Below are 24,216 nucleotides of genomic sequence, written 5' to 3' on the forward strand. Positions count from 1 at the left end.
AACACGTACAGGCGCCACCATACAATAAAAGATAAAAAGAAAAAAGACAAAATGGTACAAAGACCCCCTTATCAAGACTGCAGATTTTAACGTTTTACACGGATCAACAGACTCGATCAACTGGGAGTAAACTGGAACACGCCCGTAAAGATGGGAACACTGACATGCACGTTATCGGACGAAGAAAAACGGCAGAGGGAGGAAGATGGTACCGGTATTTTCGTACCATCAGTGTCCGCGATTCATCATGACTCGGGAATAGTGTATCAACAAGGCAACGACTGCGAAACCCAAAGGGGGTGCCGTGTGCCACATATTTGGAGAGTCCAGGCAATTCCATCCAAGTCGTTCAAGCATATCCCCACACGGAGATACAACTTTGAGGTCCCAACTCCCAAAAGTCCAAGACGGGACCAGACCCCTGCTATCCCGGCCAAGGTTGCAGGAAAGCAGGTCTTAGCAAAGTCTAGCAGTGCAACACGAGGATTCCAACATGTTCTGGCCGATCGATTGATGACTTCTTCGAAGACCGATCGATAAACGGCTTCCTTGGATTATGTACACCACGCTCTGTGATTGGTCGATTCCCTTCCTGGCTGAACGACGTCTGTGGTTGTGAATTGGTTACTCTTTGATGCCCGTTCAGACAAACGTCAATGCAGCGCGTTAGGTGCCAGGTCCTCTCCAGATTGGGATGAACCAAAGAACGACTGCCAGTTTGCTCTTTCTTGTGATCTTGATACCACTCGAACCCACAATCCCACAACGCCTGAGACCCTACTTTGCCTTCACCTCCACCGCGAGTCCACCGGGCTGAGGATATCAGCGATTGACAGACAACATGAAGCAACGGCAAGAAGATCAGCGGCGGCACTTGACAGCACATGTATGTATAGCGTGATAGTGCACATACGCAGAATGCACTCCGACCGTACCGGGCCGTTCCAAGAGGCGTCCGCCCGTCCGGAAACGGATCGCAACGGAACCAGGAAAAAGGCAACATCGGAGTGAAAGTAACATGCAAAGGCCTGTCTGGCCTCGTGACGATCCCCTCCACCGCTCTCCTAGCGCCGTGTCACAAACGAGCCCTGGAATTTTCCCTCCGGAGACTACACTACCTCGCCCGGGACAGAAAAGCTGAGACCTGTTTTGCCGATCACCCGTTAAGATTTGGCATAAAAGGTCTCAGCTTTTTTGTCCTGGACAGACTATTTCACCTCACCCTTTCTCCATCGGAATCTAATCCGCGTTCAGCCATCGCCTTCCACTCTGCCCTCTTTCCATTTACGCCTCCAACTCAGCGAACCAGAATCTTGGTTCCTGCCCACTTTCTTTGTCAGGTACAACCTAAGGTACTTGCTGGATTCCACTTCCACACCCAAGACATTTCCCCAGAAACCCGTCCCGCCTATCGATCCGTCTGTACCACGTCTACGACTATCACCCCCTCCCCCTCCCGTCTCGTCATCCCACCCTCCACCTCCTCATGAGCTTGCTAGTGAGGGGATCCGTATATTATCTCCGTGTGGCCGACGGCATCGGTACCTGAAGTCTTTATAAGAGCAGCCCAGCCCGCTTTGCCTCTACCTCCATCCTCCGGCATCATTGCCACCATCTTAAATCAACCGACCTTTTACACCCGCTCCAGTTTGATACAAGTCATACAAATCGATACCCTCAACGACAACCGTCATCAAAGAGGGATTGTTATCACGAAGCAGCTACGAAACAACAACCACATCAGCTACAACAACAACCATCGAGGGAGAACCTTAGTACCGATCAACTATCCATCACCACCATGGTCGAGGTTCTCTATAGCACGCCAACCCTTTTGCAGGGTTCGGGGTTGCCGTTCACCAGAGAGGATCACAGGAGGAAGGAAATGAGCCTTATGCGGTCAGGAAAGCGAGTTCCACGCCGGTCTCAAACCTTCCAGGAATATCACATCCCGCAGCCCCCTCTCTTTACCCTCCACACTATTCAACAGCTTCCCGAAGAAGATGTTGCCAAGCAGCCGGTCGTATCTGTAAAGGAGAGGAGCCAGCCCAAGCCGACAGAAGAGAAGGTGACGGTACTCCGCAGGCCTGCGCTGGGCCCTCCTCGCCGGTCTTACTCTGTCACGGATCGTTTGCCGTTGCCCATGCCATCGGCAGGCAAGCTCTTGCTCGATCTGCCACCAGAGCTACACATGGCCATCTTCGACTTTCTCGACCCTATCGATAGCACCTGTCTCGGGTTGACCAACAAGCACTTCTACGCCATCCACCGGCGAATGCACGGGACTGTTCCGCTCAGGACGCGGCGCGAAGGTCCAAACGAGCTGGAGTGGGCGTGGCATCTTGCAGGCACTGTCAGGAAATCGGCGCCATGCTCTCCGGTGGAAGAGAAGAGCGAGGAAGAGAGCAAGAAGTCTCTGTCTCTGTCGCAGCTCCGGGTCCGTGGCCAAGCATACTGCAGAAAATGCGGTGTCACGCGGTGCCAGCTGCATAAGCACATCCAGGAATGGATGGGCGACAACATGGAGTACTGCTCCATCCGGGAGAAGTATGGGCCGATTGCGCCCGAGGGTGCTAAGTCATATTGCTATATGAGCAAGCCTGGCGACAAGACACGGTGTGGGCGACACTTTGTGCGGAAGTCGAAGGTGGTTTTGCAGTGAACAGTGGTCTGGGTTTTCGGTTTTGGGCGGGTTTCTTTTTTGATACTTACATGAAGGGGCGATGATTACATACTGGGTTTGGGTTTTTTGAAGCATGATCAAAGTCGACTATAGAAGGATTCTAGTCGCGAAGGAATGGGATTACACGTACATACCTAGAGAGAGCATTGGGGGACGGAACAAACTCGCGATATCAGGGGAGGATTGCAAACTCCAATGACAAATATCTTGGGAACACATAAATGAAGCAGACATTATCTGAACCTTTCATTGTCGTGCCGAGTGTTCCGACTATTGAAGCGTCACTGCCAGACCTTACAAGTAATGGAGCATTTCCCCAAACTGATTTTGATGCTGCCGACAGCCTCGCTATCGCCGATGGATCGTCGAATGAAGCGGACGAGCAACAGAATGTTGGCATGTGCCACCTTGGCGATCATGAATGTGTTTGTGGTGGTCTTATCGTCGACACAAGCCACACGTTCGAGGATACGTACCGCAGACCGACATGGTGTTAATGGTGTGGTCTGGCCCTTGCTTGGCAATTGGCAATGACGTGATTCCCTTTGCGAATGCCTGCAATTCAACAAAATTTCCCTTCAGCTGCCACTGCCGCCGCTCGCTTGTTCCCATGTTCCGTTCGGGGTGGTCACATCCAATTGCACTAACGGCCTCGACAAGCACTCCGGTGTCCACTGTTTGCGAACAGGGCGAGCTTTCTAGCGATTTCTAACAGTGGGCCCATGCCCGCCCCCGGCTTCCATTGCGGCCCTTGTTAGTGCCATGTTTTTGATGCTTGCCCTGACTTGGACAACCTCCCGCTCGCAGGATTTGGCGCTGGAGAGCGAAGCTATCGCTATCTCTACACTACACTAGCTGGAGGAAAATAGACCGGCCGGGGACTTGGCCTTTTGGTGGAATCCTGACCAGCAAAGAGAAAAACTTGAAGGTCACCGCAGCGATAGCGTCGCAATTGAGGGGGGACGCTGGCGCCAAATCATATGCAGATGACCCTTATTTTCTTCAGGCGCGCAGTGCGTGCCCTATGAAAATGGAACGCAAAGCCTAGTCGACCGGGGAAAGATGATGCTAGGTCTGTGAAATGTTGAGCCAGCACATGTTGTTCTCCCGAGATGCTTAGCCGTCTGAATGTGAACAGCGTAAGCCAGTTCCGGATTGCTGGGAGTGTAATCAGCGGTGTCGGTCAGGTAGGAACATCTGCCTCGAGAACGTTGTTTGCCGTCTCTGGTGTGTGTGGTAGCAGGCAAAGGGGCCCTCTGACGTCTTCTCTATATCTTTTCCATGTGAAAGAGAGCAACTCTTTCTCCAAAGCCAGACCGACCAGATTTCGGAATCGTCATTGGATTCAACAGTTGAAAGAGTACTTGTTACAATCACCCCTGCAACAATCGCATTATCGCGCCAATTGACTCTCCGTCAATCAGACTTCGTCGTCTTCCACCAGTTCGGAATCGCAAAGAAAGAAAAAACAAGGCACAGAGACAGAGGCACTTGGGGATACAATCTTGAAGCTGGCGATATTTGTTGGAAAGTGGAAGTGCTCGTACCCGGTACCTTTCAACCCGTCAAATCACCTGCAGGTCGCAAGTCTGATACCCGGCGCCGTTAAACTCCAAAACTGCGCGCCACAAGACACATTCGCGCGACACCTTCACCTCCTCATCTCAGTCACAGATCCTCGGACGACGCTGCCACTGCACCTAGCTTCTTGATCTGCTGAGCGCTTCTTGCCTGCAGATGGCATAGAGATACAGGAAGCGTTGCTGGGACTGGCACCAGGAACTGCATTGCAAGGGGTATAGCACGGGGTCCACAATTAGCACTGCAGTACCTTCTACATTGCTCCATTGCTCCATTGCATACTCCATAACTTCTAAGCCCGACCTCTAGTATCGGCTGGCCCAACTCATCAACTCCTTCCCCCTCTTCTTTCTCTCTTTCTGCCCCCCAATCCACTCGCCATGTCACCTTCTCCGAACTCGTCGACGCCTCAGGCTTCTGGGAAACGCAAGCGTAGCTCTGCTGCCGCGGACAGCATCGCCAACTCCAACATCAATACCGCACACCGCGACCCCGTCGACGCCGCCATCATGAACCAGGACCAGATCATCCAGACCGAGTCCCGCGACGCCTCGGCTGAAGAGGGCGACACCACCGCTCCCGAGTCTTCACGCACCGCCGCCGGTCACAGAAAGACAGACTCGGCCACTAGCAGCCACCCGCCTAGCAAGCGCCAGCGCTCCAACGACGACCAGCCCTCAGAAGCTCCCGCCACCGCCGATGCGATAGAGCAGGCCCAGGCTATCGATCCCGGCGAGCCTAGTGATACCACCGAAGCCAGTGATGACATCGCCGAAAGAGTCACCCGCAAGAGCAGCCGCAAGGCCACGGCTGGCCAGAACAATGGCAGTGAAGATGGAAAGACGGGTGGCTACCCAATAATATCCAAGGGTCCGGCTATGGCACCACCGCCCATTGGAAAGCTTACCCACCCCGTGGGATACAAGACGAACCCTCCTCCTGTGGGTAGGCCAGTCAGAGTGTATGCGGATGGTGTCTTCGATCTGTTCCATCTTGGGTACGTTCCTCTTCTTTCCTAGAGGTGGGCAGTTTCTCGACTGAAGACAGCGAAAGGCCAATGCCCGCGGAGCCGGGTAATTGACGCTCCTTGGGCTTCCCATATGGCCGAGGAAAACGAAAGGGGCTCCTTGTAGCTCTTGTAAAGGCTCTTGCTAACCACAAGGTACCACAGACACATGCGCCAGCTCGAGCAGGCAAAGAAGGCCTTCCCCGAAGTCCACCTCCTTGTGGGCGTGACAGGCGACGAGGATACACACAAGCGCAAGGGTTTGACCGTTTTGTCAGGCAAGGAGCGTGCCGAGACCGTCCGGCATTGCAAGTGGGTGGATGAGGTTATTGAGGACTGCCCCTGGATCGTCACACCCGAGTTTCTCGAAGAACATAAGATCGACTACGTTGCCCACGACGACATCCCCTACGGTGCCGACGAGGGCGACGATATTTATGCGCCTATCAAGGCGGCTGGCAAGTTCCTGGTTACGCAACGGACAGAGGGTGTGAGCACCACTGGTATTATCACAAAGTTCGTTATCCCTCACCTATCATCCCATGTAATGCATGATAGATTCTTGACTGACAACACTATTTCTTATTCCGCAGGATCGTCCGCGATTATGAAAAGTATATTGCCCGTCAATTCAAGCGCGGTGCGTCGCGTCAAGAGCTCAACGTCAGCTGGCTGAAGAAGAACGAGCTTGACCTGAAGCGGCACATCCAGGATCTGCGTGACAATATCCGCAGCAACTGGACTACGACCGGACAGGAGCTCAGCAAGGAGCTGCGCCAGTTCTGGCCGTCTAGCCGACCCCAGAGCCCAAGCCCTTCGGGATTCCCCCGACTGCCTCCGCAGTTGATGGCTATGGCGCAGAACGGCGGTAGCAGCGCCGATGTGTCGAATGCTACTAGTCCCAGTCCCCTTGGCCCGGCTTCAGGATCGGCGCAAGCTGGTCCCTCGAACTTGACGCCCAAGAGCCCGACACAGGCTGCTGCGCAGGCGGCAGGAAACGTAAACGATTTCATTACGGGCTATACCCTTGGGTTGGTCGGGGGTGTGCGATCTTGGGTAAGTGTTCTACTGTCTTTTCTTTCACTGAGCGCTGCTTGTTGAGTGCTTTGACTGACTCTGTCCCCTTTAGATGAGCAGGACCCGGGGGCCGAACCAGGAAGACGGTAGCCGGGCACCCAGCGATGATGACTCGGAAGAGGGTGACAACAAGAGAAGTAGCGAGAAGCGGAGGTCCAACGTCCCGGCTGGCTCCGGTGCGGCTTCGGCCTCGGCTTCTACCAGCCGTGCTGAGAGGCGTGTCTGAAGAAAACGAGAATACGTTGACGATTGGGTTAGACGGGCGTCTCTTTGAATATGATTATGGGATGGGAAGGATCGAAAAGCAAAACAGAACTTAAATGAACTGGGGTTGGGATGGAGGGCACAGGGCCGGTTAAGGGTGTAATAAAATGGGTGCCGGGGTTATCTTTCCTTCTTTCTTCCTGGCATGGTTCTCTTGAGTTTACTTCCTTGGTGGAGTGTAACTGTACTCTCCTTTGTTGACTACTGCTATCCCGGTCTTACTCAATCATTGTTAAAAGGTTCGGTTTATGTCTCAGAAGTGTACATGTAAGTAACTAGGGCATCATTCATTAAGAGTATCCATGCATGCGTATTAGGCTCTAATTCTCACTCTCTTCACTTCCCTCTTCACTTCCCTCTTCACTTCTCTTTTTACCAACGATTATACTGCTACCGATCGGAGACATAAACTCCCAGCCGTAGTGGGAAAGGGGAGGTAGCCTACATAACGGTTCAAGATAGTGTTAGCCCAGATATGATTGAAAACTTGGGTACCTGGTAAATAATGAATTATGATTTTACAACTGATATCGTTTGTCTTTCTCTAATTACTCTTTCATACGTTCTCACATGCATAGAGGTCTACACATATATTTGTCTATTCTTCCACGGTTGGCTCATATTGCTACCTGTTCGAGCCTTTGTTGTTTCTCTTAACTAATAGGAAATACACGAATCAGTCGGTAACCGGAAGCAAGGTGTCTTAGATCAAGACTTCAAACTCACGAGTCTCCCAAGATGAGAGACGCCATGATTCGGGATGTGCATGAGCCAGTCAATGACCGCCGATGACCTCCAAGCACCCAAGCGGCACAGTTCGTGAAAACCTCCCACTTCCCACTTGCCCAACCGACCACTGTGCGTAAGCATATGCTTCTCCCGCTTCTTAAACATTTAGCTAGAACCAACAGTTACCATCAAACATGAACTCCAGTCGCATTGTAAGCCACCAATTGTCACTACCCTCTCGCGAGTACATCTCACTCGCTTCCTATGTGTCCAGCCAGTGGCCCGACCCGCCATCAACGCCCTTCCCGACTGAGACTGCACGAAATATTACATACACATTCCACTCACTTCCATACGAATCAGGTTAAAGCCATGTCCTTTCTTACTAGTCCAGCTAAGCGCGGCCGCCGTCGGGAAGGGTGGCGCCGGCGGGTTAACACCCGACTCGACACTCGGCATCACTAACTGGTGGTGAGATTATTTTATGCACGTAATGGCCCATCAGATGGGTGTGGTAGAGGCACACGTGGGAATCATTTGGTTTTAGCGGAGGTGGGCGGTGCTGGCTTGTACGTAGACCACTTTCACGGTAATCCTCCCATCCTTCATCCATTGTTCAAATAGGTACATGTACACCATTTTCTCCCATGAGGCGTGTTGTTGCTCTAAGGCCCGGGCATGTATGATGAGTGACATCTTTCATTAAGCCAAGTGTATGTTTTTTCTTGCGGCACGAGAGGTTGTCCATGGCGTTGTTGATGCCGGGGAACCATCATCTTGTACGTAGGTTTTGTTGAGTCCTCCGTTGTTTCTTGTTTCTTTCTTCGGAAATCAGCTCTCATGATGGCAGGCACTCGTAGGTACCGAGAGCCTGAAGTCCTCAATCTCGGGGCCCTTCCTTGACTCTATGGATAGAGGTAAGGTAACACTTATTTCGCATGGAAGATATCTGGAACATACTACCCTGGACCCCTTGAACAGATAACCCGGACATATCGGCGATGGGATGAGATGGTATCCCCGTCATTTTCTGTCAAATCTTACCCAACCACTCGCCAATCTTCCTTGCCATGTGGATGTCGTACTATCACATTTCATGGGGTGTGACAGTGTGCCGTCTAACATTTCACCCTCCCGAAAGAAGCGAGCGGCTCAAGCTTGCGCTTCTATACATTTGCTACCACAAAGCTTTGAGAAAAGAGCTCCGAATCATGATTTCAATTTCGTCAAACACTGCCTCCATTAGCAGAGACAGTTGAGACACGCTAGAATGTTGACCTGGTGATTGCCATCTAATTCAGATGCCTATCATGGTCGCATGGATGCATCTCGAAACTACCTATGTATTCATCAGCTACCTATCGCTTAACCACTGCTGTTTGTCTTTCCTTTATTTCTTTTCAATTTTCATTAATAACCTTTCATTGCTATTTGCCTTTAGTGTTTCAGTTCCGTATCAACATAACAATTTTGGCCTGCCCTCGTCCAAAGCCCTTCGCCGCGCGAGCCACATCGCGTTGGCCCTTCTTGCGGCACAAGAGACGAAGGCGCGACACAAAGCACATATAAGGTGATGACCGGGCCAATGATATATCCCCCCACTGCCCCTTCCCGAAGTTTATATCTAGTTCCATATGGGGCAAGAGCGAATTGTCAACTTGGACACATTCTTTCCCTTCGTTGAAATAACCTCGCAAAGTCAGTCATTACCAAGATTCAACACACCACATCAAGCTTCACCGAAAGACGGTCCTCCAATATACTTCACAGCTAATACCCCAACCCATCGCCAATTTTGCGCGGCATGGAACGGCATAGTCACGTTATGCTCGACATTTTTACCACCAGATCTTGTCTCGCCTTTACTTCCAACTCACCAGACATGAAAAAAAAAAAAAAAAGTGGAAAAAAAAAAAAAGGAAATTAAGATCCATTACGAGTAGCAGGGCACTACTATTCTCCTCGGGAGCGAACACGGAGGACGTTGTCTGTCGACACCGAAATCCCAGCCTTGCTCGAAAGACATCGCGACGTGCAACCGAGTCGAACGCGGGACCTCTTCGTGGACCGGGGGTACAACACACTGAAGAGACCCTCAATGGAACCAGTTGAGCTACTTGGTCCCGAGGAGATCCTGCCAACTCAGGCTGGACTGGTCGCTTATCAAGGGCAAGCGCGGCGGCACAGGTGGTCCAGGTTTCGTCCGATTATTCCGCCATACTGGACCTCTGGTCAATCGAAACGAAAGGCGAGTTCCTTCCAGACTCACCTAGTCAACCACGAAAACGACCGTGTAGCCGTCAACGCCTGGTAATCGTGCCACAGACTGCTCAATTCTATGCTTCAACGAAAGAGGCTCGGCTAGACCCGACTCGCAGAACAAAAAGGTCTACCTGGTCTGGCTTTGATGGTTCATCAAATATGAGCTAGTTGAATCACTATGGTGCTCAATAAACTAGAGGACTGGCTGTGCAGTGTCAATGATTGTCATAGATGGAGACTCGTCGTACCCTTTCCGTAACCCATTCGATGTATTTCTGAGCCGAGCTTTCGGTTCGAAGTGGTAAACCATAATCTGCCATCCATTCATCTGCCGATCGTCTACGTTTCGAATCAAGGATGCAACGGTCCTCCAGACATGGAAGATTTTCTCATTCCCGGCCAGTGATTGAAGGCTGAATACATCCTCGAGGCGAAGATAAGATCCTGACATTTGGCGTTGTTAATCATCTCGTATGCGATGGAAGCTTGTGCGTCAAGACAATGCCACCCACCTCTATCCCAAAGTACCTCTTTGTATACACGGTGCGAAGTGACATATGGGCAGCGCAAAAAGGACTTCGGTAAGGCTGTGGCTGTGATGGGTTGTATCACGCAAGAACCACGCGCTGTACCACAACACCCTACCAGGAACACAGGGGTGTACTAGGTGTGCAAGAATAGTATGGATTTGGAAACTGGCTTAGTCGGCTTATCCTCCGAGTGAGTGAAAGCTTTTCGGGCCTTTTCATCCTGCAGTGTGTATGTATTTCCATGTTGAAATAGAACTGGTTCAACTAGTTCACTTGGGCTAGCATTGTGCGGGAACTGTTGGGATAGAGCGACGTGAGCAATCATTGGATCGGGACGGTATCCGATGGTGAGGAAGCCCGGGCTTGCTCGAAGTGATGCAGGACGGGGTTTTGGCTGGCACATCTGGTGAGAGTACGAGATGGAGATACAGCCGTGCAGGCATAGTATCCCGCAAGCCCTTAGTCTTCCCGACAATCCTACGTACCCGAGACCCGGCTAATTGTTCGATGTGACGATGTTAATATCAACCGAAATCTCTAACAAGCTGAAGTTGTGCTTTGGCCCCAAGCATACAACATGAAACAGCTGAGATCTAAGGCCGTTGATCTTTCGCAGGACCAACAGTAAGAGCCGTCTTTGGCTCCGTGGGGCACCAATTTCCCCATGTTCGGCGGCCATAACTGTGACCAGTCAAGATTACATACGCCTGAACACGTTGTCTTTCGGGTCGTCCCGTGATAACGACGCCGCAAAGGAGAGCATTCAGGGGCGGCTTCTTGGAGCTGAGGAGGAGCTCACCGTATGATTGGACCGGAGTAGAATTCTGACACGAGTTGTAAAAGACTAAATGGACAGAAGGTCTGATGAAACAAACCATAGAAGGTGGGATATGGCCCCCTTCTATGAAGAATAAGTCCCGAAAAGGAAGTGGAAGGACGTGCAAGATAGAAAACAACGAATGACAGCTGTCACCGTTGGTCCCGGGATAGTATCTCTTGGATACTATTCTGAGCATAACCAGTGCAAACCAAATGCTTTAAAGTGCTGGTGTTCGGTCAGGTCAACGTGGGTGTAGCCTTTGTTAGGTAGTCAGGCCTGAAGGCAAGCGGTACGTACCTGCAAGGCAATATGGAACTCGAGAAGAAGCAGTGTAGAGAAGCCATGAACGTTGACACTGAGTCGACGAGGACTCGAGGGTAAAGAAGAGGGCAGTGTGTGCGGCACATTGATACCTACCGGATAGTTCCCCTACCGTGCCTGATTTCGTGTAACTTGTGGCTCCCGTCGTCCCCCGTTGCTCGTGGATAAGATCGAGGGCATCAAGTTCCGGTCCCGCGCAACGGTCGGTCTCTTGCTGGCTGCAGTTAACGATGACTGACTTTGTTGGTCCTGTTTGATGCTGTGCGACTTTAAAAGTTATGTCGAGATGTGACAGTCCAGTGATGCTGTGATGTGATGGTAACGGAAAGAGCCATCAGAATCATATGCCTCTTCAATGGAAGAAAGTGGAAGGAATCCTTCCTGCAACAAACTGTTGAAGTGAAAGCGCGATGGATGGTAGTCAATGGTGGGGTAGATTGGGGGGAAGGTGGTGGGGTTGTGTTTTGGAGAAGTTGGAGATGCCAAGCCGGATGCTAAAAATAAAAGCGCCTTAAGCGCCGGCCAAGACCACCGGCAAGCCACTAACGGGGAACTAACAGACCACTTATGCAAAGCATTTGATAGTGTTCTGCAGTTGCTCTATCCAGCCGGCACCAACTCATGGTCTGTGTGCGCAAACGGGGCAAGCAAGCCCTCATCCCATTGCACTGTACGTTCGCGAACTGGATGGGACGTCGCGTGCTTCCATCTTTCCAACCTCGAATCCCACCCGACTTCCGGGCATCTTCCACCTCTTGACTAACTTCAAACCGTTCTTCAAAATTGTTAAGCTCACCGCAACACCTCGACTTGTCCGTCTCCAATGCAACACAAAGCGTAGCACTGCCGAACTATTCCACCACCCCATGCACCTCGCTCGCTTCAAAAGACAAATGCCGAAAATCAACAATCCTGTCTTGATCACTGCCTGTCTTGCTTGGATGATGCCCCGCGTTTGACGGCAGGATGGATGATCTATGATTGTGTCCACAGCGAATCCTTGCGAAAACATTGACTTGCAATAACTTTTAGGAATGATATCCAGCATCAAGCAAGCATCACGGGCCCGCGTCAAGTTCCGGTCCCTGCTAGCATGATTGGCCGCCTGATGGGCCTGTGGCTTGCACCGTCTCTCAACACCATCAGCACTGCCACCTGGCCCGAGACCACAAACCACCGCGATATGGTTGACCCAGTTTCCACCGGCACAAAATCCTGGATAGTGCGGGATCACCACTACATCCCAGGTCCCTAGTGGGTCACGGTGCGTCAAGCTGGCGTACCTGCGCTTGATCACCAAACTCATCGCGCATGTTAGGCGCGCCAGCCGACGGCCAAGCACTCACTGCACGTCCGCCACCTCTGCCTTTGGATCGAGTTTCGTCTTTCAACACTCGAGGTGGCCTGTACACAAACCATTCACATGCATACGTAGATGCCCGGCCACAGGAACAAACACCTCTTCAAGTCCCGTCATGCAGCATTTGAGCCCCATGACAGCGAATGAGGAACTGTGGTTTACGCGCGCTGGACAGCTCGTCACAACTCCCTTCAACTGCCAACGAGCATCACCGAGAGAGATATCATTCCTTAGCTGTCAACATCTTACACGAGCGCCCCCTCTCACTATCATCCAACAGCACAGCTGAAGCTCAGCCGTTTATCGTTAGCAGATGGATCCTGGCTATATTCGCTCGCTTGTTTGCCTTGCATGCGAGGCTGGTGGACCTGATCGCCTGTGGTGGAAAGGCTGATTAACCTTGCTCCCACTCTGTACACCTACCCGGCCTGGGTTTCAGGTCTTGCCCATGCAGACAATTCGATTTTGTTTCGGACTCTTCCCGAGTTTGGCCCCCGCTTCTCCATCAACTGTCGGCCCACAGGCCTTAGCTTCAGCCGTTCAAGTGCCCGGCAGCTTCCGGGTCAGAAGCCGAAGCCTCCTTCGTTGAGCCTCATGGCCCCCAGCAAGGGGTTGATGATGTGCCTGGGAGGCAAGTCCAAGGTTTCATATGCCTGCTGCCGTTCACATCACCAAGTGCAACAAGATACCATTCATCTCGATCAGATCTCAAGACAAATGAATACTGCAACCCAGCAAGAGGCGAGCACGTATACCCGTCACGTCAACGGTACCTCCCATCATCTATCATCTACCTTGAAGTTCTGTGATTGAGCAACTGAGCTTGGCTCCCGAGCTTCGACCCAAGCAAACTTGCATAGAGAATTCCTCAACATAGGATTTCTGACTGGCTGTGTGCGGTGGGAATGGCCACGCCAATGAGATCGACGATGGCGTTCACCCTTTGTCTGCGTTCACTATCCACCCACGTTGCAATGCTCTCCATCTTTCCGTATTATCCCCCCACAATGTCATTCTTCATCAGCGAAATGGGACTTATCTGTTTGAGATATTCGATGTTGGACTGAAGAAAAGCAAAATCATCCCAACCTTGCAGTTACCCCTGGCCCACAGCGGACCGAGCCTCTTGCACATACTATGGGCACTGCACTCCACATCTGCACAAATAACGCGATACCATGTCCTCGAGGACTCAAGAGCCGACAGACACGGGACAAGCGCCGCCTAACATGTTTGGCCAGGTGTGTGGAAGGGCATGCTGAGACGCCGACTTCGCTCCATCACGACACCCAGTTCGACTCTTTTCTTTTACCGTCGTCATTGCCAGCACTGACCCGAAAGGAACGACCCTGGATTCTTTACGGGTCGCAACTTTGGGTGCTTGTATTTCTTCTCCATGAATTCTAGAAGATGCCCCCGTCTGGTGTATCCTCAAAGATGTCCGGATACAATCCTTCACGGCTTCTCGGTGCATTTCTTTGGACAAAAGAGCTACATCATACCGTTGGGTAGTGCAGATCATGGGTCGAAAAGCGCTATAAGTCGACGGTCACACAACGCTAGGGAATGCATGGAGTTGTCCCCATTTTAGACGCTTGTGCTACGATTTGGCCGGGCTTGCAGGTAAGAAGAGCTGCGCCTCTCGTTGTCAGAGTAGCGGGCAGGGGAACCCTCCAGTGAATAACGCGAAGAGAAAGCTACCAACTGACTCAAGTCAAGATACTACACAGTAAAAATGTCTAACAGCTCGACACTGTGCCATCACAGCGGTACTCATCGCATCTACCTATCCTGCTTCCTCCAAACTTTACAACAGACCCGGACGAGACATTGCATTTACAAGATCACTCAATCTACGAGGGAGGTGGTGGCTTTCTGACACTTCGCAGCACGTATTTTCCTTTCCCCCTTTTCTTCGCGTGCCAAGCAGCGTACGCACTTATGAACGCCCATTGTCATGGGGACGAGCCTGCAAGCTATGTGACGGCGCACAATCAGGTTTGGCTGATGCGTCGCAGTAGACACCAGCTGCGCGCTTGTCTAATCGCGACTATCACTTTGACTTGGTGGGCTTAAGAACACTTGATTGGTGCCGCCATGGCGTCTATCGCATGTGTGCTTGCCATCGCGGCAAACATCATGTAGTGGGTTTAGCAGCCCAAGACTTTAGGTATCTTGGGATCTCTTCTGGAAAGTAGCTTGCGTTTACTTTCCTCTGTACGTACATGCTAAGAAAAATCCCACCCTCCGTCCATCCCCTTCCCCCATCCCCCAAACTTCTCCGCCCACCCAATATCCCCTGTCCTACCCTCCCCCCCTGCCCCTTGTACACATCCACATCCCCAGCTGACAGGGACCGACCCCTGGCCGCAGCAACAGCCTCGCCCAAACGGGTACCAAGCCTCTGCGAGGTACTCGTCGGTTAGGTGCACGCATTGGCCACCCTCTGGGGGCCATGTGGGGCCTCCCTTTGGGGGCCCGCTTACAGCCAGCCAACCGATTCTCATCGTCCCTTTGAGAGTCGGATTTTTTATATATAACGTACAAGGTCTATAACGGTGTAGAAACTATACTCACCTAGAATATCACCAATTTTTATTATATCGTACTGTGAATAACTTTATTCTACTCATCTCGTTGTACTCTATCTTTTGTATATACTTTTATTATACTTATATTTAACTCCGACGTTATATCCCATATAAAGAAGGTTACCCGGTATTTTATTATAAATTAAATTGTAATTATGACCCGATATATTACCTTACAATCCAAGGCCAATATTAAAGTTAGAAATAAAGGGAAGATTACATATAAGAGTACAAGGGAGTTATTTAACGTTAGTAAGGCTATTATTAAAAAATATATAATATTTATTAAAGAGAGTAAGGCTCTACTGACCAGTATAAAAACCTATCGATTGCTAACCTTTATTATAAACGAAGATAAAACTCTTAATATCGTAATTTAAATTATTAATTATAACTACTTCCCTTTAAATAATACCTCCTTTGTTAAGTTAGCGAACTAATTGCGTACTTAATAATTATACCCCCCTTTAATGAATTTTTATAGAAATTAGCTTATCGAGTGGCGAAAGAAATACTTTGAGTTCGAATTTAAAACAACTAGCTTTAAAAACGTAAAAAAGATAAGCGCTAAAACTTAATTAAATTAAGGAGGAGAACGTTTAGGATATAGATAAATTTCCCTTTTAAATAAGGGAAATTAAAGAAATTATAAAAGTATAAGATTATATTACTTTGTTATATCCCTTTATATTACTTTATTAAATAATTTTATACTAATTATTATAATAATAAATATTATTTATAAAAAAATAAAACCCATATAAAACGTATTATGTTTAATCCTAGTAATAAAGAAAGTTTAATTCCTATCGATACTATATCAGCAGCTAAGAATATCCCTTCCTTCTTAATATTTAAAATATAGATTATAGTAAGGCTCTAACCTCGTCGTTTACAATTGAGCTTAATCTCCTTTAAATTAACTTAATTATAATTACAAAATAATATATAGACTAATTACAAAGTAAATCTAAATATAAATATTATAAATATATTAATTAGATATAATAATATATACTAAGTATTATAATAGATTAAGCACTTCAATAAACACTTTTTTAAACTATTTCCCTTATTTAATAGGACTATAGAGGACTAGTTTAGTCTATTACCTAATTGCCTACCTCCTTTTAAAAAATTAGAGCCTTCTAAAGGTAGTGATAGTATAGCGGTAAACTTCTTAATAAAGCTAAAAGTATATAGGGTATTATTTATAGACGGATTTAAAGCTTATAAAGACCTATATATTTTATAATATTATAAGGCCTTCGATATTATACTTTATACTCTACCCTTATATATTAACTATATACTTCAATTATTTAATATAAGGGTTTATTAAATAGTTAAAGAAGCTTATTAAAAGGCTCTAATAAAGGAGATTACTAGCGGGACTATTAATATTAACTGTATAATCTTTTTAAATAATTAAAAGAAGGTTAAGGAAGTAGGTTTTATTCAAAATAATATTTATAAAGAATAGGAAAAAATTAGTCTTTAGTTTTTTAAACCCGACGTCCTTCTTGATAAATTTCGTAAGGTTATAAAAGTATAGTAAGAACCTTTATTCCTTAAACTTTTTAAAATTATTATACAACGTAAAATCCTTCGTACCTTTAATTTACTAACTATACGAAGACGGATTAAGGAAGTTAATTTACTACTTAAAACGTAGGCTAACGATATAAAAGTTACCTTAAAGGTCTCTATTAATATATAAAAGTTAGTATTTAATTAGTAGGAGAATTAAAAATATTATATTAAAGTAGAAGTTAAGAAGTAAAACCTTTATAAATATATTTCTATTAGCGATAACGCCTATACAAAAGAAGTATTTTATACTAAAGTTATAATAAAAAGGGTAATTAATATAGAGGAAGAATTAAAGGAGATATAGTGAGCCAGTCTTACCTTTATTAAAAAGGTCGCTCTCGAAGAAAATCTTAATTTTAAATAGTAACTACTACGAAAATTAAAGGCTAAGAAGAAGGTTGTATTTAAATTTAATAAAGATAGCGTTCTTAACGTTAATAGCTTCGTTAATATTATTATAGACTACCTAGAATACAATTCAATACTTAAATAAAAGGAAGGTTGGAACGAAACTATTATTAATAACAATTACCATAGGTTTATAATTCGTATTTAAAATCCTATTTATTTATATTATATATTAGAAATAAAGGTATAGAAGGTTACCTAGCTAACAGAATGGGACTTTAGTGCTTTTTTAGTTGATTTTAAAAATAAGGAGGATAAATTCTATAAGGCTATAAGGAAAGCTACCCTTCTTAACTATAATAAAAATTTTATACTTCTTAAAATATATAGTAAGAAGCGGGCTAGAAAGATTCGTAGAGAGAGTACTTTATCGGTTAAATTTATTCTAAATAATAGGGGTATAAAAATATACTTAATAAGCTTCCTACTATACTACGGTATATCTATTTAGTTAGGCCAAAGTTAAAATTCCCTATAACGCTATACCTTTCTAAGAAGAAATTTAGGAAGGGGAAGGAGAAGGTTATCGATATAGATTTTAACGAGGAGGCTATAGCAATTATAATAATAATTAATAAAAAATTAAAAGTGCCTGTACGCTATATAAGGGTAATAATTATTATAAACGATAATTTTAGCGATGATGGGAATTTATAAGGGGAAGAGGAGGAAGAAGAGGAATTAAATATCATATTATAAAAGTTTAGCGTACAGGCTACAAAGCCTTTACGATACTATAATAATATATTACAATATTTTAAAAATAATTTACTTATATTACTAAATGCACGTAATTAAGACGAATAATCTAAATCCTTTACCATTTTTATTTATTTATATTTTAGTAGAGAAACGGATTATTAAAGATTCTAGCCGTTATAGACCTTGCACGTTACATGTAAAAAATCCGACTTTCAAAGGGACGATGAGAGTCGGTTGGCTAGCTGTAAGCGAGACCCCCAGAGGGTGGACTCCATACCTAACCGACGAGTAGGCCAAGACGGTACCAATGGATTTTTCCCTTGTATCCCATCATTTTCGTTACTACCACACACTCTAGCCTTCACGTATGTCTCTTACTCACGCAACTCTCTGTTGCTACTCTGCCGCAGTACGCAACGACAAGTCCAACTAAGTCTACACCGTACGGTGCAAAGACCATTTTGATATAGCAGTGCCTCCAGCGTGCCGCGAGCCCGTACCTAGTACGCAACCTCTCGACATGTCTCCACTCGGATCGCCTAACGACGCGACCCTTCTCTACTCGGAGGAAGGCTGAGGGCTTGGTTCCTGTCTTTGCACTCTTTACCCACGTACATACTACCCATCAAGTCTCCTCTTCGCGCGTGCTGCAGCCGCGCTTGTATGTACTACGTACTGCCCTACCAGATCTGACTTGACGTTTCCTCTGTTCCCTCTTTGACTGCTACCTCTGCTCTTGCGGATATTCAACCCGGACATTCAAACCGGGCTGTGTATTACTAACTTGGTATCTGACTTCCAAATTTGAGATTGCCGCCCACAATGGCTAGCCTCAAGCTCATACTGGATGTCAACGAGGACCATACTGAGTCTCATCACATCAATAAAAAGGACGTCGTCTCGGACCATCCAGTCAACACGGGCCATCCCCATGGACCACCTCCCCATACTCAACTACCACCACTACCACTGACAACGTTACCACCTATCACGCTCCCGAGATATGACAGTAGCTCGGGACCATCCATCCAACCGAGAGATATCAGCCTAGCTGTTGCCTCTTCTCAGACCAAGAACCAAGGCACTAGCTGGGGATTCAAAGACGTCAACCCTGCTGCATCTTCGATTCCACTAGCTGTTCATACCAGGTCCACGATGCGTCGTCGTAGCACAGCGAGCAATGACTCGGCGGATCATACGGGGTATGGATCTGCCTCAACATCATCAATGGGCAGCAACTACCACCAGTCGAACACGCCATTGAGGCCAATGCCTTCACAACCCCATACTCCCGAGCTTCCCATGAGGCTCACGCCCATCACCGGCCGGGTGAGCAGAGCAAAGAAAGGCATACCGGTTCATGTTTGCGACATCTGTAGGCCACCAAAGGCAGGAAAACTTCATATGCCCATCAAATATTGCTATTTCTGCTAACACTATCGAACAGACATTTACGAGGGCAGAGCATCTGAGGCGTCATCAACTTGGTCATGGGCCCCCAGAGTATCGATGCCCATATCCCAACTGTGATAAGGCGTTTCACCGGCCGGACTTGCTGGCTCGACATCAGCAGAGACAGTAAGTACTGACCTGGGAACTGGTATGCAGCCATAATTTGTACTAATGTTGCTCGTAGTGAGCAAGAAGGCGATAAAGTGCCTCAAACTGTACCAGGAGACGGCAAGCGTGACAATCCTGGTCCACCCTCTCCACCGATCGGATTTGTACCATCACGGTCGGGCCAAAGACCATCTGGCGGGCTATCACCAGTCTCTTCCGCTCCTCGCGGAAAGGTACTACCCAATGATAGAGTACCAGGAATGCAGCCAGAGCCAGGTTATGCCGGAGCCCAAGATCCGTATCACTACCCCCCTGGGCTTCAATACAACCCGGCTGTATCGTCCCCGGACATCGATTGGCCGCCTCAACCACCTAGGACACTGCCGCTACAGCCAAGAGTGGAAATACCCATTACGGACGTACCTACCTCAGACTCATGGCGTCATTCTCCTTCGACAACGACCACCTCAAGCTATTCAACAACTCCAGTATCTGGTACGGAGATATGGACAGGTCCAGTGGTGACTCCTTTTCCGAACCTTCCGCAACCATACCCGCCGAGTTCCAACGCTGTGGATCAAATCCAACCGGGAAACATTTTCACGCGCCGTTTGGCAACCTCGCCGTCTTACAATTCCGGCTCACAGCCGCGGCCCTACGATCATCTCATCGTGCCTCCTAGAGCAGGTCTTGGAGCGAGCTCCCCGCGAGGCTCTTACCACCAGCACCAGCGTGGTGGTTCGTTTTCATCTGTTCGTAGTTCAACCCCGCCTTTGAACACGCCTTCTCACACACAAACTTTAGTATTACCTGCCACCGCTCTTCGACCTCGATTAGACACCCGGACCCAGAAAGATGCGTTGTTGGACTCCTCGTATGGTATGCCGGGTGCCCCATTCCCTTTGGAGGACATCGGCATGTTTGACGCTATGAGAGCTGGGCTTGAGGGTAGTGCCGATCCCAGCTACAGCAACGACGGTGTTGGTTATGAGAACGGCAACTTGATTACATTGGGTTTGCCGATAAGTAATGGGTGTGGGTTCCCCGGGGCCACTCTTCCTATGTCACTGATGAATCCACTCCACGACGCTATTCCGCAGTATCTTGCGGTGTACTGGGAGAGAGTTCACCCCGTGCTCCCAATAGTTCATCGAGCTTCCTTCGAAAACGCGCCTGAAGAGGTGCTGCGGTATGCTATGGCTGCGGTGGCGACTCAGCTTCTCGATGACGAAGAAGATCGTGTCAAGGGCAGCCAGTTGCATGATTTTGCTTGGAGGGAGGTAAAGAAAGTGAGTCGGCCACCTTGGATCCCTTCTAGTTTCAAGCATAGTCTTGGCCGCTTAGAGTTTGTTCACTGACGCTAGAGTCAATATAGATACTTCAGTGGAATATCCAAATCATGCAGGCAGTTTTTCTCTGCGAATACTTCGCCCGATTCCGCGGACAGAGTGCCGTTATACGACCCTCGAGGTTGTTTGAAGAACTCTACAAGAGGGTGAGTGCTTCACAGTTCCTTACTGTGTCGTCGTTCTCAACTCCCGAAAGCATTCAAGGGTCATGGGCCGTTGATCCCAGCGCCTGGTCCCCTGGTTCATTTTCTGCCACTTCGGACTGCTCTTCTATTTCCACGGCAGCCACCTCAAACATGATGTCCTCTATTGCACTGCGGCACCTCAGTTCTCTTAACCCTCCCCACATCGGCAATTTCCCATCGTCTTATTCATCTTCAACCTCCTCTCCTCTTGGCATTGTTTCTCCGTCTTTCACTTCTTCTTATAATGATAATCTTAATAATCTCTCTTCTCCTCTTACGCCTGCCCAGCCGTCTCGGAAGAGAAGATTTTGGTCGTCTCATTTCACGTCAACTCATCACTCCCCGACTTTTTTTCTTCCTTCTCAGCCTCAGCTTGAGGTCAGCGAACAGACGTACTTACAGGGTGCTTTCAACCCACAGGTCTTGTACCATAACCCAACTATGCTCGATTATACTGCCTCTCCTTCGGATCAACAATTATCGATTTACGCCTCCTGGAACAACTGGGTCGATGCAGAGGCACGTCGCCGTCTCTTGGCAGCATGCTTTTTCCTCGATGGACACGCCGCTATCTATCAGCAGCAGCCGCAAGCAGGCCAGTCTTCAGTGGACTCGGAACTGACACGCCCACCCATTCCTCTTATGGGCTCCAGCTTGAGGCTTTGGGAGGCTTCTTCAGCAGCTTCATGGGCGAAGATCCTTGCGGAAGACCCTTCGGCTGGCGTCCCAGTTTTTGTACCCTCGCCAGAGACCATTACACCCGACTTCGTTTCAAGACAGATGAGCATCGATCGGATGATCATTCTTGTGGCTGAATATCTGCGAATCCCATGCAGGCAGGGCTTGACCGCACCATCTGCCTCGGCTCGAAAGTCCTCAATGAGCGAAGTCGATCCCCAGTTGCATTATATGAATAGCCAGTTCAGTCCTGTTCAGCAGGAATCACCTTGCTTCCAGCCCGACTTCTTGCATCCCCCACATTCAAGAACTCGCGGTTCGCTTGACGTAGAGACACGTCTTAGCAGCCTTTTCCCCGGTTGTCCTATCGCCAATACCTACCTCGCACTGCATCATACCCCGCTTCGCGATCTTCTTGCTGTCAGCGGCGAGTCGTGGTTGTTCACCAAGAAAGTCTTGCCAGCCGCAGCATTTTCCATTCACCTAAGGCGCCTGAAAGCCTGGGCAGAGAACCATCACTATCGTCAAGGCTACGGTAATACCAACGTACCTACCGATATGGTCGACCTTAGTGTGGTCAAGGCAACCATGTATGCCGCCCGCTCGATTGTGCAGTTCCTAAGTCCCGTTTCTCCTGGTGTCTCCCGGTATGCGCCAGTCGAAGGTGCGGCAACAGAAGACCGATCATCACTCTGGGGAAAGGATATCTCCGACTACTGGGCTCTGTACGTTTGCGCCTTGATATTCTGGGCTTTCGGCCACAAAGCCCGGTCGGTCCCTGCGATTGGCTCTACGATCATCGTTGCCACAGACGTTCAGCACCAGCAGCAGCAGCACCATTCGGCTAAGCGTCAGCGAACGGGCAATAACAGGGCTAGTCCTACCTCAAGGCACGGAAGCTCGGCGGCAGCCGATCAGCATGCTATGACTTGGCTGCGCATGCTGGCTGCGGACAACGTCACCGAGGAAGATATCATCCGGGCGAGGGGCCGTCGTGAGTCGATGAGTGTTGTCTCACTGGTGCGCCGTCGACTGGAGAGTGACTGCATTGGGGGCAGGAACAGGCTTTATGTGGAGGCTGTCGGGGTACTCAGGAGGCTAGAGGAGGATGGCGAAAGAAATGATAAACCTTGGTTTTAATGTTAATGGCTATTATGAAAAAAGGAGGCTGTCTGAATACACGCACATATACGAAAGATTACGATAAAATCATGTTTGGGAACAATAGGGGAGTGTTGGTGTAATGGGGCGAGCCGGAGTTAATAATGGGCCATGTTTCGGGGAATGGTGATGGGTGCTGAGTTTGGTCTTGGTTATTTCTTTTGGGGGGGGGGGGGGGGGGGGGGGTTTGGCAATCACTCACTTCTGGATGGGGAAAGCAAGGATGCACGGGAGGGGGGGGGAAAACGTTCCTTTGGATTGGACGGCAAAGCTGTTTGGCAGGGCGGCATACTATACGACTTTATACGACTTTCACGGGGCACGACACGCGACCATTTTATGCTTTTCTGGATGACCTACCTACACACTCCTTCTACGACGTCACGCCCTTCCATTCCTTTTCTACGACCTTCAATTCCTTTCGTTACGACCTCTTTATGGCTTCTTTCATTCGTTTGCTTCTCTCAGCCGCTCACTTGCTTCGTTCATTTTCTTCATTCGCCAGCCATTTCAATGGCTCGCGCTCAGCAACAATTTTGAGATCACATCACGTCGTTTATCGCATACTCTTTTTTCAACCCAGCAAAAACAAACAACCTAAACGACCTCAGCACATTTTCAGACCTTGTTTTCTCCATGGATGGATGATCGAAGATGGGAGCTCCCAGACAAACAACTAATGTCTCTGGAAATTATGTCAAATGTTTCATATATCATTATTACTGTGTTGTTATTCTCTCATGATCTTAAAGATAATGTTCTCCGTTTGCTACTATATCTCCGATTCCTCTCTGTTATATATTTACTCATCCGCTCAAACAAAACTTCCATGGTATCCTCAGGATATGGATATTCTCTCTCATTGCCTCCACCTAGACATTGTTTTCCTTGTACCTGTCCTTACCTATTCCATTATCAGTTGGTTTCCCCTTTTCCCGTCGAGCGCACTAACAACACATGGGACAGACTTCACAGGCGTCGAATAGAAGAGAAGACAAACTAACCCTAGAGGGGTTACAAGAACTCATCGAGAACAATTTGGAGAAATGACCAACAGCAATGCGGATACACACGACCAACTAGACGAGAATGAAGTACGGACAGAAAAATTCAAGGGGAGACAGATGTCCAGGATACACTGCTCAACAGGGAGGTCGTGAAGAGTTGACGGCCAAATATCATTCATCAGAGAATGGTTCAAAGCTATGACTTCAACTTGCCCTCTTATTTCATGTATAAAATCTATAGAAAACGAAACATGATATCATATGCGCATGACGACGCCCCCAAACATTGGCTCGCCCCTTTTTCTTTTTGAATCCGTAAACCGTAGCGCCGCCATTCCGTGTGTGTTGT

The 24,216-nt window shown here is 48.3% G+C and overlaps 4 protein-coding genes across 4 annotated transcripts; all 4 read left to right on the forward strand.

Moving 5' to 3' along the window:
* The first annotated feature begins 1,402 nt into the window (after window positions 1-1,402).
* B0H65DRAFT_235679 (uncharacterized protein) lies at window positions 1,403-2,759 on the forward strand. The gene has a single exon (XM_062822259.1). The coding sequence runs from the start codon at window positions 1,802-1,804 to the stop codon at window positions 2,660-2,662; it is 861 nt and encodes a 286-aa protein (XP_062680774.1). The 5' UTR covers window positions 1,403-1,801; the 3' UTR covers window positions 2,663-2,759.
* A 1,463-nt stretch (window positions 2,760-4,222) lies between these two features.
* Window positions 4,223-6,573, forward strand: B0H65DRAFT_576710 (uncharacterized protein; the record flags this gene model as incomplete). Its single annotated transcript, XM_062830666.1, has 4 exons — window positions 4,223-5,261; window positions 5,436-5,786; window positions 5,864-6,326; window positions 6,400-6,573. The coding sequence occupies exons 1-4, from the start codon at window positions 4,645-4,647 to the stop codon at window positions 6,571-6,573; spliced, it is 1,605 nt and encodes a 534-aa protein (XP_062680775.1). The 5' UTR covers window positions 4,223-4,644.
* A 2,766-nt stretch (window positions 6,574-9,339) lies between these two features.
* Window positions 9,340-9,510, forward strand: B0H65DRAFT_412003 (uncharacterized protein; the record flags this gene model as incomplete). The annotated part of the gene is made up of 1 exon (XM_062823841.1): window positions 9,340-9,510. A coding segment is annotated over one exon (171 nt), but the record flags the coding sequence as incomplete, so codon positions are not given.
* Window positions 9,511-18,749: 9,239 nt separating this feature from the next.
* B0H65DRAFT_428561 (uncharacterized protein) lies at window positions 18,750-22,839 on the forward strand (the record flags this gene model as incomplete). Its single annotated transcript, XM_062824773.1, has 6 exons — window positions 18,750-19,302; window positions 19,462-19,505; window positions 19,602-20,000; window positions 20,339-20,776; window positions 20,863-20,982; window positions 21,388-22,839. 6 exons carry the CDS (start codon window positions 18,750-18,752, stop codon window positions 22,837-22,839), a joined length of 3,006 nt encoding a protein of 1,001 aa, XP_062680777.1.
* Window positions 22,840-24,216: the final 1,377 nt, after the last annotated feature.

This window comes from Neurospora tetraspora (assembly GCF_033439725.1).
Source record: "Neurospora tetraspora strain CBS 560.94 chromosome Unknown B0H65scaffold_5, whole genome shotgun sequence".
NCBI lineage: Eukaryota > Fungi > Ascomycota > Sordariomycetes > Sordariales > Sordariaceae > Neurospora > Neurospora tetraspora.

Excerpts from the sequence above, each read along its gene's own strand:
- B0H65DRAFT_235679 (XM_062822259.1), top strand. The coding sequence starts at position 1,802 with ATGGTCGAGGTTCTCTATAGCACGCCAACCCTTTTGCAGGGTTCGGGG.